This window comes from Grus americana, chromosome 1 (genome assembly GCF_028858705.1).
Source record: "Grus americana isolate bGruAme1 chromosome 1, bGruAme1.mat, whole genome shotgun sequence".
Classification (NCBI taxonomy): domain Eukaryota; kingdom Metazoa; phylum Chordata; class Aves; order Gruiformes; family Gruidae; genus Grus; species Grus americana.
This window is the reverse complement of record NC_072852.1, coordinates 131441663-131453814: the sequence shown is the minus strand read 5'-3', so window position 1 is coordinate 131453814 and position 12152 is coordinate 131441663. Positions and strand designations below refer to the sequence as shown.

The 12152-nt window shown below is 43.3% G+C and overlaps 1 protein-coding gene across 2 annotated transcripts; it reads left to right on the top strand.

The window, feature by feature from the left end:
- Positions 1-2016: 2016 nt before the first annotated feature.
- PRDX4 (peroxiredoxin 4) lies at positions 2017-11179 on the top strand. 2 transcript variants are annotated; one of them, XM_054814982.1, is made up of 8 exons: positions 2017-2296; positions 4321-4438; positions 5449-5565; positions 6143-6265; positions 6911-7041; positions 8690-8724; positions 9923-9969; positions 11056-11179. In XM_054814982.1, exons 1-8 carry the CDS (start codon positions 2062-2064, stop codon positions 11057-11059), a joined length of 810 nt encoding a protein of 269 aa, XP_054670957.1. In that variant the 5' UTR covers positions 2017-2061; the 3' UTR covers positions 11060-11179. The 2 variants fall into 2 exon arrangements, with proteins under 2 accessions (XP_054670957.1, XP_054670952.1); XM_054814977.1 differs by lacking the exon at positions 9923-9969 and having other exon boundaries at positions 2018-2296.
- Positions 11180-12152: the final 973 nt, after the last annotated feature.

Genomic DNA, 12152 nt, shown 5'->3' with positions numbered 1-12152 from the left:
ACTAGAAATTAAAGGCAAACATGACAAGAGGTGGGAAAGGAAAGGAGCTCCTTCTGGAGAGGAGTCAGAGCTTTGGGAGAAAGGAACACTAAAATCACAGGTTAAGAAGTGCAAGCAAGCCTGCAAGGTCTTGTTTCTCTCTCTTCTACAAATCTAATTTTGTGAAATATCTTTTAAAGGGTGGATTCTGTTGTAGGAAAACAGAAAAATAGTAGGATTTGTTCAAGACACAATATATAATGATAGGTGCCTTGCTAATCCCTTTCTTCTTTACAGAGCCTGTGTTCTTTGAAAATGGCCCTCAGTATTTTCGTTTGGCTCTGATCTTTACAGGCCTGTTCTGTATCATTTTTAAAAGAGAGAAATTCTAGTGTCCATTCTGGCATGGGTACTGTACTGTCCTGAAGGTACATTTATTGCAAATCATCTGCAGAGACAGGATGCAATGCAAATGGTCTTCTGTTAAGAGCCTGACATCGTCAGTCTGGAGAAACTTTTTTACTCAACCACCAGTTTTCCCAGAGAATGCCATCCACAGTGCTCCAAGAGCAAAAGGTCAATGATGTCCCCGTTTGTGGTAAGAGATAGCTCCAGCTCTCTCACATCTTAATTTTTAAGGATCTTGATTACAATTTAACTGACAGACTTGACAGACAACCTGAACTGTCCCAGTCAAATAGGTATGCCTAGCATAACTTAGTTTGACCAGACATTGTGCTGCAAAGCCTTACCTACTGCTTGTCACAGCCTACTTAATGTCTTCAAAATCTTGTTATTAAATGCATTGCTGAATTACCTTCTAGCTATGCTTACTTGTGACAAATATGTAACTACTTTGTGATATGAACCACAATCTACTCAGCACTGAGCAAAATGACCTCTCACAAGGCAAACGTGAACCAAGACATCTGGGCCATGAAGATGACCAGAGGGCTGGAGCAGCTCTCCTATGAGGACAGACTGAGAGAGTTGGGGTTGTTCAGCCTGGAGAAAAGAAGGCTCTGGGGAGACCTTATAGCAGCCTTCCAGTACCTGAAGGGGCCTACAGGAAAGCTGGAGAGGGACTGTTTACAAGGGCTTGGAGTGATAGGACAAGGGGTAATGGCTTTAAGCTGAAAGAGGGCAGACTAGATATAAGGAAGAAATTTTTTACAATGAGGGTGGTGAGGCACTGGAACAGGTTGCCCAGAGAAGTTGTGGATGCCCCCTCCCTGGAAGTGTTCAAGGTCAGGCTGGAACCCCTCAGAGGGGTCTAGTGGAGGGTATCCCTGCCCATGGCAGGGGAGTTGGACAAGATAACCTTTAAAGGTCCTTTCCAACCCAAACCATTCTGTGCTTCTATGATTCTATGAATTAAAAGGCACTTAAGTCTCATTTCTGTTTAACCACACTTAATGCAGCCATCACGTGCACTATGTGGAGTTCATTCATGAATTGCTGCCCAGCTGGTGGCAATTCATGATTTCAGACCTTTTCAGCTTTTTCACAGTTTGCGGATTCATTAGGTCAGAACGTAACGCTGCACTTGGCATAGATTGGTATGACCGCAAGTGATGAAATGCCCACAGAACCCACGCTGCCACAGATAGGAGAGATACCGGACGGGAAATCTCACATATCAGCAGTTTCCTTCTGCAATCACACGCACGCTCTCTCCCCACACACACATGCATTTTGCTTTTCTATTTTTCTCTAGACACGTACATAATTCACCGTTTCCTCCGGGGCTTAAAAAGGGGACAGGCCGGAGGCGGCTGGCACACGAGGCCACAGCACCGCCGGCACTGCCCCGGCCCCGGGGCCCAGGCGGCAGCAGCGCCCGGCCCCACCGAAAGGCCAGATCTGGGGGTGGCGGTGCCAGGCGGGGGGCAGCGCGGCGGGTCCCGGTCCTCCGTCTCTCCTCACGCAGCCGCCGCGGGGGTGGCGGTCGGCCGCGCCGGGAGCGGTCGCGGGGGGCCTGGCCGTGCGGCTGGGAACGTGTGCGAGCGGACCGGCCAAGCTCCTCCCCGCCACCGCCCCTCCGCCGCCGCGCCGCGGGGACGTGCACTCGCTCGGCGGGCCATGGAGGCGACGCGGCGGCGGGCGGGCGGCGGGGCGCGGGCCCGGCGCTCCGCGTTGCTGCTGCTGCTGCTGGCGGCGGCGCTGGGAGGCGAGGCGGCGGAGGCGGAGGAGCAGCGCTCGGCGCGGCATCGGGGGGACGAGCAGTGCCATTACTACGCGGGGGGGCAGGTCTACCCCGGGGAGGCGGCTCGTTTGCCCGTGTCCGACCACTCGCTGCACCTCAGCCAGGCCAAGAGTAGGTGTCGGGCGGGGCTGGGGCTGCCGAGGAAGCGGGGAGTGCAGGGGGCGGCGGGCGGGCAGGAGAGGTCCCCGGGCGGGGGATGCCGTGCGGGCGCCCCTTGCTGCGCTGCCGCTGAGGGGCGGGGGTGTGCCCGCAATGCGCCTCCACTCGCTCCGCGCTGGGCGGGGGAGGAGGGAGGCTGCGGCGGCGCGCGGGGCCGTTAACGGCCGCGGGGGGGAAGGGATGGCGGCGGGAGAGCGGCGGGCAGCGCCACGTCAGGCGGAGCGCGTCGGACCTCCGCGCCGGGCGGGCTTGCGGCCCTCCCTCCTTCCCTCCCGGGATCCCCAGGGCTCCCGCCGCTCTTCCCCGTCGGGGGAACGGTTAGAACGCAACGCGCACCCTGTGATGAGAAATGCTGAACCGTCACGTCTCATCACGCTTACCGGTTAATCCCGGGCTCGGTTTGTCACTTGTTTTGTGCCTACGCTGTCTTGTGATGTAAATACTTTGTGGCAGACCTAGGTGTAAACGTCTTTTACTCGAGAAAAATGGAAAAACAGTCAAGATATGTGTAACCAGTTTTGTTTGGGTTTTCCTCCCTTTGTAATGTAAGTTATTACGGCATTTTAGACGAGTATTTTTAAACCAAAAATATCACCTTCATTTAAAAGTGGCTCAAGATACCACATATCTAATTTCTTTTCCTTCTCCCTAGCAATCTGAAGGCCAGTTGCAGAAAGACTGTATTAGATTAGGAGTGTCACTATTTTGTAAAAAGAAACATTTCAAACATTATGGACAGTTCAAAGTAACTTGAAGATTAATCATTGCTCTCACTTGAAAACAGTCCCATACCTACAAAGCCTCAATTAAAAAAAAAAAAAAGAAAAGTTAGAAGTCTGGATCTTGAAATCTGGTCAGAAAGAATTCTGCAGAAGACTTGAGAGGAAGAAGAACATTTCTTCAAAAAAAATGTAAACTAAAATTACCAGTCACGCCTACTGATTCTCGGTACTTGTATTGCTGCGTCCCTTGTGGGCTATATCGAGGGAACCCCAAGCAGACTGCCTGCCCACCCAGGGGCACAGTCCGTCCGATGATTTGGAGTAGTTTTTGCAGTCCTTGCTGATGATCTTCACTATGTTCTAAAGTTGTGGGTTGTCCTATGAAAAGGAGAGCCAACAATGCAGTCTTCATCCAGATAATAATTAAAGTTCTCTATATTATTCTCCCCAGACTTCTTGGGGCTGTACGTCAATGTCCCTGACATCACAAGTGTATTCAGATCACCTTGTATCTCCAGCATACCCTATCCTTTGTCTCAGAATTCACATTACTATGAAAACAGTACCTGGCAGAATAATTTTTACTATTTTAAATTCAAGGTTAATCCCTTTTGATAGGAATAGTAACTACATTTCATGTGTTTTAATTGGATTTTTTTTTTTTTTTAAACTGTCTTCAAGTTACAGTTTGCTTAGGAGTTGTAATTTAATGAATACACACTGCAGTTTTAGGCATTGGTCTCTAAACGTGTTATAGCATGTATTTTTTTGTGGACTTGAATTTCAGGTAGTTTTTTATGACTCCAAAATAACAATATGAATTTGAACCATCATATGTTTCTGATTCACAACAGGTATTCATAAGAAAATAGTGAGGGTTCCTGAAGTCTTAAACAGCTTCTCCTTCAGTCTGACAGATGTTCTGCCATGAGCTGGTAGTGCACACGTGTTTTCTTCAGTATGCCCAGATAAGGTTTGTGCGGCCTTGATTATCAGTGATTGACAGGGCTCACTATTAGCACAAGGTTTTTTATTTACTTTCTGTGTGTACTGAAACCTACATTTCTTCATCATTCTGTAACCTCTGCCAGCTGTGAACTTTTTAAAGTGGTAAGAAAGTTTCACTTTGTGTGCAGCAGGTTGTTTTTCAAGCAACAGTAAGAACAGTTGGTCTTGCACACAGGCTAGCTAATGAACAGCTTTGAACACGTGCTTCGTATTCTGACTTTTAATTGAACGTTCTTCATATTTCAGTCTCCAAGCCAGCACCTTACTGGGAAGGAACAGCAGTCATTAATGGAGAGTTTAAAGAGTTGAAATTAACAGATTATGAAGGAAAATACCTTGTCTTCTTCTTCTATCCTCTTGACTTGTAAGTAAGACCACTGTAGACACACCAAGACTGAGTGCAGCTACGCTAGATGTGTAATTCATTAATTATTCTGTTTTTCTGAGGTCTTGGTTTTTTGTTTGGTAAGGGTTTGGGGGAGAAGAAAGGAGCGACAGAAGAAAATATATTTTTGCATTTGCGTTTTCATCATGTGTTGGTAAAATTGTAACACAATCTTTGTCCTAATGAGCGTGTCCACTGATTTGTGTCTCCACACAAAAAAAATTAATGTTGAGTCTGTAGCAACCTTTACGTTCTGTATGATGCTGTAAATCACTGCTGCAAACAAAAGACAGCAGCCCATCTATATTTTCCAGAGTGTATGTAGGACATTGAGATGGCGTTTTCCCTTTAAGTTCTTCCCAGAACATCCTAGGAAGATCTACCATTACCCTCCTTTATTTAGAATGCAGTAACTTCACTGGTTGAGTGAAAACACCTCAGTTTTCTACTAGACAATCCCATTCTTTTCCGCAAAATGAAGAAAAGAGGACAGAGATGCATAACTACCTTAACATTATAAAGGAAATAACGTGGCTCTTGGCCCTTAGCTCCAAGGCCCTAGAAATCATGATCTTTTTCACTTTATTTCTTCTGTAGTGGAAAAAGTTCAAGTCAAAATAGTTAAAATTTGCAGACATGCACGGTAACAAGAAATTACGGTATGTTCCTCTGAAAAAACTTGGCATATTGTGCTCAAATTCAGCCACTTAATATTCATAAAGTCTAAAAGAAAGTAACTGTAAAAACACTTGTGTCCAGATTGTAACCTAACTGCAGGTTTATAATCTTCTTCATTTGTAACCAAGCTAGACTCTGAGGCTGGAGGATTTGTCAAGCAGCATTTTGGTTAAATACTTGAAGAAGCAATAAAAAATAAGTAAAAGCTGAAATAATTTGTGATAAAGCCATCATTTTAAGTTAAACAGACAATTTACTGGATGTAAATGATGTAATGAAGTTTTGACTTTGTCTTGTTTTAAATTTTCTAGTACATTTGTATGTCCAACTGAGATAATCGCCTTCAGTGACAGAATTGAAGAATTCAGAGCAATAAATACCGAAGTAGTAGCATGTTCTGTGGACTCAAAGTTCACTCATTTAGCATGGTATGTATCTTATCCTTGTCTTTTACTAAAAATCATTCATGGGTCCATCTTAGCTGAAAAAACGTATCCCCAGATTCGTAGCCTATGTAGGTATATCATAATGTGTGAAAGCGTGATGCTATTGATACAAATGTTTAAAATATTTTTCAGTAGTAAAAATTTGTAACCCTAGTGTGTGAAAGTACCTTTATCTTTGAAGCTTGTTTAATATGTACTGCTTGAAATATATGATGTCTCAGTCCAAAAAAAATTTCAAATACAAAAGAAAAAAAGATATAAGGATGCAAGTATCTGCAAACACATTACACTGGCCCAATTCATGAGGATGTTGGTATGAAATGAATATGACTGATAAGAAGGAGGTCACTATTAATAGATATGGCCAAAACCAGCAAAAGATTTACTGAACATTTTGCTTGAACCATAAATAGTATTCATCTCCCTTGTGTGCAGAACAAGAAAAATGTCTCTTGCACTAGATCCTTCTGTCTGTACTGTTCTGGTTTGTGACTTTTAACTTTGTGTAGGGAATATAAATCTTTATGAGAAATACATCTGTATCTCATTTCTTTCAAAGGATTAATACTCCTCGAAAACAAGGGGGACTTGGACCTATGAAGATTCCGCTTCTTTCAGATTTGACACACCAAATTTCAAAGGATTATGGCGTATATCTGGAAGATCAAGGGCATACACTTAGGTATTTCACTTGGTTACTGTTCATTTTGTTCTGCTGGAGTAGCACTTACTACTTTATATCTAAAGAAGCATTTGAAATTTTTCTTTGAGAGCAGTTTTTTTCTTGGGGATTCCTGCTGAGAGACAAAATAGATATTGAAGAACATAAAAAAATTAGCCGTAATGAGTCAGAATGGGGATGGAGGTTAGTATCCTGTTTACCAGCAGTCATCAGCAGATACCTGGGGCAGGCCAAACATGCAGAATACCCCAGAACTGCCGTTACTCAGGGACCTTCCAAGTCTAAGTGGAGTCAAGACTAAGGGTAACTAATGCCTCAAGACATCTGTCTTTCATAAACTTGATGAGTTGCTTTTGTGATCCCTGTAAGGTCATAGCATCTGCAGCATCCCCTGGCAGGGCCTGCCAAAGCTTAGGTTTATGTTCTGCAAAAAACTATCCTTTTTTTTGGTTTTAACTTGCTATCAGCTCATGTCATCGGATACCCCACGTAGAGAATAGTAGGTTAGTAGTATTCTAAGGTGGTATGTATTGTATGGTGTTTACAGACATCAAATTCTTACCATTCAACAGACATAAAATAGTGTGTAAACACAGCACTGTAATTCTGTTTCCTAACACACACCAAAAAAAAATGTTTTCACAGAGGCCTTTTCATTATTGATGATAAGAGAATCCTTCGACAGATCACGATGAATGACCTTCCTGTTGGGAGATCAGTGGATGAAACGCTTCGTTTAGTACAAGCATTCCAGTACACAGACAAACATGGAGAAGGTGCTCTTTTAAATACTTTCATGTTGAAGATTGTTTACTTAGACTGGACGTTGTATTTGTAGCTTTTGGGAAGCAAGGTACTCAGTAGTATTAGAGACTAGCCTCTCGCAGTGAATGAAGTGGTTTGATTGCCCTGCTACAAGATTCTGTGGTCCTGGTACCTCCATAGGTTGTTTCTAGTGTAGTAATTTGCATTTTGCTTCACATTCATGAGAATGCAGAGCATAAAGCATTCCTTAGTCTGAATTAAGGCATTACATACCATCTGTCACAAGCATAAATCTGTACAAAATATGGGCCCACAAAGAATCAGGTGCAGTATTTCAGTACATTTTGGCATACTAAAATAATTGAGATGCAGGCCATCCTCATCCTGTGTCATTCATTGAGGAGCTGGGACGAGTAATTGAGAGTGCTTCATGTCAAGGTACATGGTGATACTGTGAAAATTAGACTGCCATTACTTGTGTTCTCTTTACAAGTGCTATGTGATCATCTCCCCCTGACAAAGAAGCTTTCACAGCCTTCAGATCATTACTTTGTCTCAAGAATTCATATTGCCCCAGTTCAAGCATAGGGTGAACTTTTTACATTTCTTTAACTAATGTGTTTAAATAAACACATTCATTTTTTAAAAGCTTTGCTTAAATATTGAATACACATGTTCAGCATCTTAACTTCCATTTCAACTCAGTTTCACCTGGCATTTGAAAGTAGCTTTATCTGAAGGTACAAATCATTATTATGCTTTGCTGTACAGATTTAAAAAGATAAATGCTGTTACTTAGGCTATGCACATTTGACTAAGGAAATTTAATCTCTCATTTAGTTACAAAGCTGTCTTACAGAAGTGGCTTTCCAGAGTACTGCTTTTTTTCCCAGCTGTATGTGGAATCTCACCAGTTTTTGCCTGAACAGTGAGGAGACCTTCCCTGGCCCCCTTAATGGATTCTTTGCACAGAACAGGAAAAAAAGTTCTCCACAATTCCTAATTGCATTTTGTGGTGTTTTGTCTGACAGCATGCCTTAAAGCAGCGTAATATGGCATAATTCATCAGGCTAAAGCCTCAGAGGGAGAGCTCTGAACAGATAAGAGCTTCACCCCAGAATGTGCAATTCTACAGGTGGTCACAGGGCTCCCAGCCTCACTGCATGTTAACCGCATGCTACAATCCCTTTACTCCTGAGCAAGGCTTCAAGTGAAATCACTCCATCTCTTGTGGAATCTTTGAACTGATCTCTTTGCTAAAATATTTCCCCTATCATTGGTTTTAAAGAAAGAAAGGTAGGTCTCTGTGTAGTCACCTGAATTTTATCGTGAAACTTTTGTTTCTACTAGAGTAGGTGTTCGTTCTCAGATACTGCTTTGCCAGTACTTTGTCTAGAAGGGCACGAGAATTAAACCAAGGCATAGACATCCATCTAGAGATACACTGTTTCCAGTTAACAGAAGTGGTAGGTGGTATTGGGTATAAAATGTTATGACACCATCCCATCTGTAAAGAAAACTGTGTATTTAATAGTTGCCGATATTTACATGTGACATTTGTGTGCTGGTTTACTTGCAGTTCAGGAAGAGAATATTAAGTGCACAAAAGTAAGTGTGTGTAAAAATACTTTTACCGACTTTGTCCTTTTTTTCTTCTAGTTTGCCCTGCTGGTTGGAAGCCTGGCAGTGAAACAGTAAGTCACTGTTTATATTTAAATGCACATACTACTAAAAAACACTCAGTTATTTCCACTAAAGCCAAATCCAAAATTTTTGCAATTTTCAATGAGATGATGTGAGTAAACTCACATTGTTATAGTTACAGCTTTTGGATTATTACTGATTTCATTAGGAGCTCATTTCCCTCACACTAGACATATTCCAGTTGTTTCAAATTCCCTGTGTATGAACAAAACTCTCTTGAGCAGCAACAAGTTCGTGATCAAGAACTTTATTCCTATAAACACCTGATGAGAGGAAATTGGAAACTCTTGAGTCTGTCCTATCTTCTCAGTTATTTGTTCATATAAATTCTTGGCTCCATCGAGCGTTGCTGTGGATCCTAGGCACTACCGAAAAAAAGAAAGATACAAGTTCCTGGGCTGCTGTAGTATCTGACAGAGCCAGCGTGCCACTGTCAGAACTCCAGCAGAGAGCACTGCTTTGCTGTGCAATAGCTCTTCCTTCTTTGTTACTACTTGCCTCCATGTGACTACCAGCAGAAGAGCTAGGGTTCAGATAAACACCCGTAGAACTTGTTTGTGTTCTCTGGGCTTGCATCAAGCCTCAGCAGAATAATGAAATGTTCACTAGTGGTCTGAGCCGCCTAGCTCAGATGAGATCACTGTCATTTATTTGAGTGCGTGGCTCGCTTCTGAACCATCTGGTGATGACAGGGCATCATTGTTTAAGAGCTGTCTCAACAAAAAGCAGGTCCCAGCAGCCTCTAAGCAGAGTAGTGAGCATTGTAATTAATAGTAAAACCAGTGGAATGTTAAACCATCTGTCTTCGCTGGATGTGAAAACTTCCCAGAGGCTAGGCATCACCTCTTCCAAGCTAGCAGAAGAGTGGCTTAGTGGGGGAAGCTGGATATTAAGACTGTAAAATGAAAGAGGGCTGGCTGGCCTACTAGACGTATTTTGGTACTGAAAAGTTTTGCCCTCCATAACCATGGATTACCTAAATAATACAACATTAATATATTTTCTAAAAAAGTCTTAGAATATTTAGATTAACAGCTCAAATACTACCAATTTAAAGATCTAAAACAATACATAAGCATTCTCTTTCTTCTCTGTGCAAAAGATGCAGATAATTTAAATAGCAAAGTAGTTCAAAAGGACTTTATTGAAGATGTAGCCATGCCTTCTAAATGTGTTTGATTTAATTAGATCAAACCAGAGGAAGCCATGAGAGTGTGGTGGCCAAGGGAAGAACTGTAAGTAAATTCTAAGAGTCTTGATTACAGATGTTAATTTATTAAAATATATTGCTTTTGGGCTGAGCAACATGTATGTATGTGCTCCCAACTGTCAAAATTCTTCCTTTGGTAGCCTGCACTCTCTCTTCCCCCAATTAGTTAAATCTTTCTGCTACTGCCGGTAGGTGTCTTTAGAGGTAAACAGTAACCTAGTATCAAGTCAACTGGTAAATTACTCTTCGGTATTGCTTGTGGGTTGGCTTTAGCATCATATTATGATATAGGGATCATAATATGGGCAGGGAATGGATTGAAAGCAGCCCCAAGGAGAAGGACTTGGGGGTATTGATTGATGAGAAGCTCAACGTGAGCCGGCAGTGTGCGCTTGCAGCCCAGAAAGCCAACCGTGTCCTGGGCTGCATCAAAAGAGGCGTGACCAGCAGGTCGAGGGAGGTGATCCTGCCCCTCTACTCCGCTCTTGTGAGATCCCACCTGGAGTACTGCGTCCAGCTCTGGGGGCCCCAGTGCAGGAGAGACAGGGAGCTGTTGGAGCGAGTCCAGAGGAGGGCCACGAAGCTGATCAGAGGGCTGGAGCACCTCTCCTGTGAGGACAGGCTGAGAGAGTTGGGGTTGTTCAGCCTGGAGAAGAGAAGGCTCTGGGGAGATCTAATTGCGGCCTGCCAGTACCTGAAGGGGCCTACAGGAAAGCTGGTGAGGGACTGTTTATCAGGGAGTGTAGTGACAGGACAAGGGGTAATGGGTTTAAGCTAAAAGAGAGTAGATTTAGATTAGATATTAGGAAGAAATTCTTTACTGTGAGAGTGGTGAGACACTGGAACAGGTTGCCCAGAGAAGCTGTGGATGCCCCATCCCTGGCAGTGTTTAAGACCAGGCTGGATGGGGCTTTGGGCAACCTGGTCTAGTGGAGGGTGTCCCTGCCCATGGCAGGGGGGTTGGAACTAGATGACCTTTAAAGGTCCCTTCCAACCCAAGCCATTCTGTGATTCTATGATTATGAAATACTATGCTATTCTGGTTTTATAGTTTGTTGTGTTTGTGTGGTTTTGTTGTTAACCTAACATTTTCATTTTCTTTCTTGCACAGATAATTCCAGATCCAGCTGGAAAACTGAAGTATTTTGATAAACTAAACTGAGGTTTGCTTCTGTGGAATTACATAGGTCACATTCAACTGGATTTTTGCCAATAAAATTTCATTAATTTTGTTACTTTCGTGAGTTTGACTAATATGTAACTGCAGTAGACCATTAAAGGTCTTGTTGCTTAAACAGGAGTCTAACCTGTGTGAAGCACGGGTACCTCGTTAATTATCAGAGATACTATTCTGAAATACATTTTCCCCATGAGTCTTGTTTAGATGCTTGGTTTTCCCAAAATTTACTTCTCTTAGCATCTCGGACTTAGATTCATGACTTTTGCTATTGATAGATTACTTAATTTGTGCAAAAATCTTGTTTGCTTGGTCACATTCTAGGAGCTACAGCTAGAAAAGAGCCCCTTGGTTATGGTACGTTAGTCTGTAGTCCAGAGGCAATAGCCATTATTTCTTGCTTTCAAGTTAAGTTACAGTTGCTGAATTAAATTTCCAGTCTCTCTGAAGCTGGAAAATATTTTTAATCTAAGAAATCAGTACAACTGCACTGAAAAGAACACAGCTATGCCAGTTCATGTGATTCAAGAGCTGAACCAGTCATTTTTTCCATGCTTGTATTTGTGGTGTGTATGCTGATAAGATCAATTCCAGATTGATCTGGAAAAGGCCCCAGAGAGAAGGCTTTCTCCTAGCTCCAGTCCAGCACTGCTACCTTACTACTCTCGGTTGTATCCCACACTCGTGAGAAGTCGCTTCCCCTTCCCACACCAGACCATACATCTCCCTTCCCTACTCACAGACACTTCAGTACAGTTCTGCAGAACTAGACCAGCAGTTGCATTTTCACTGTAAAGTTACCTGATTTTTCTAGACTTCGGTGAGTATTGAGCAGCTCTCCAGCTTAGTTGCTGCAGACAGAAAGCAGAGGCGGACACTTGACTTCTGCATCAGCTCTGATGCAAACAGCACCCAACGTGCGCCTAGGGCAGAGCAAGCAGAACTTCCTCCAGCCCCAGCCTCCCCGTCCCTGCCAGACCTGGGGAAAGGAGGAGCTCCAGATCCCATCCGGAGGGTAACGGAGGCACGGC

Bases quoted from the DNA above. Each gene is read 5' to 3' on its own strand.
- PRDX4 (XM_054814982.1), top strand. From the start codon at position 2,062: ATGGAGGCGACGCGGCGGCGGGCGGGCGGCGGGGCGCGGGCCCGGCGC. The intron at 4,439-5,448 runs GTAAGTAAGACC...TAAATTTTCTAG, and splicing joins TTCTTCTATCCTCTTGACTT to TACATTTGTATGTCCAACTG. The intron at 7,042-8,689 runs GTGCTCTTTTAA...TTTTTCTTCTAG, and splicing joins CACAGACAAACATGGAGAAG to TTTGCCCTGCTGGTTGGAAG.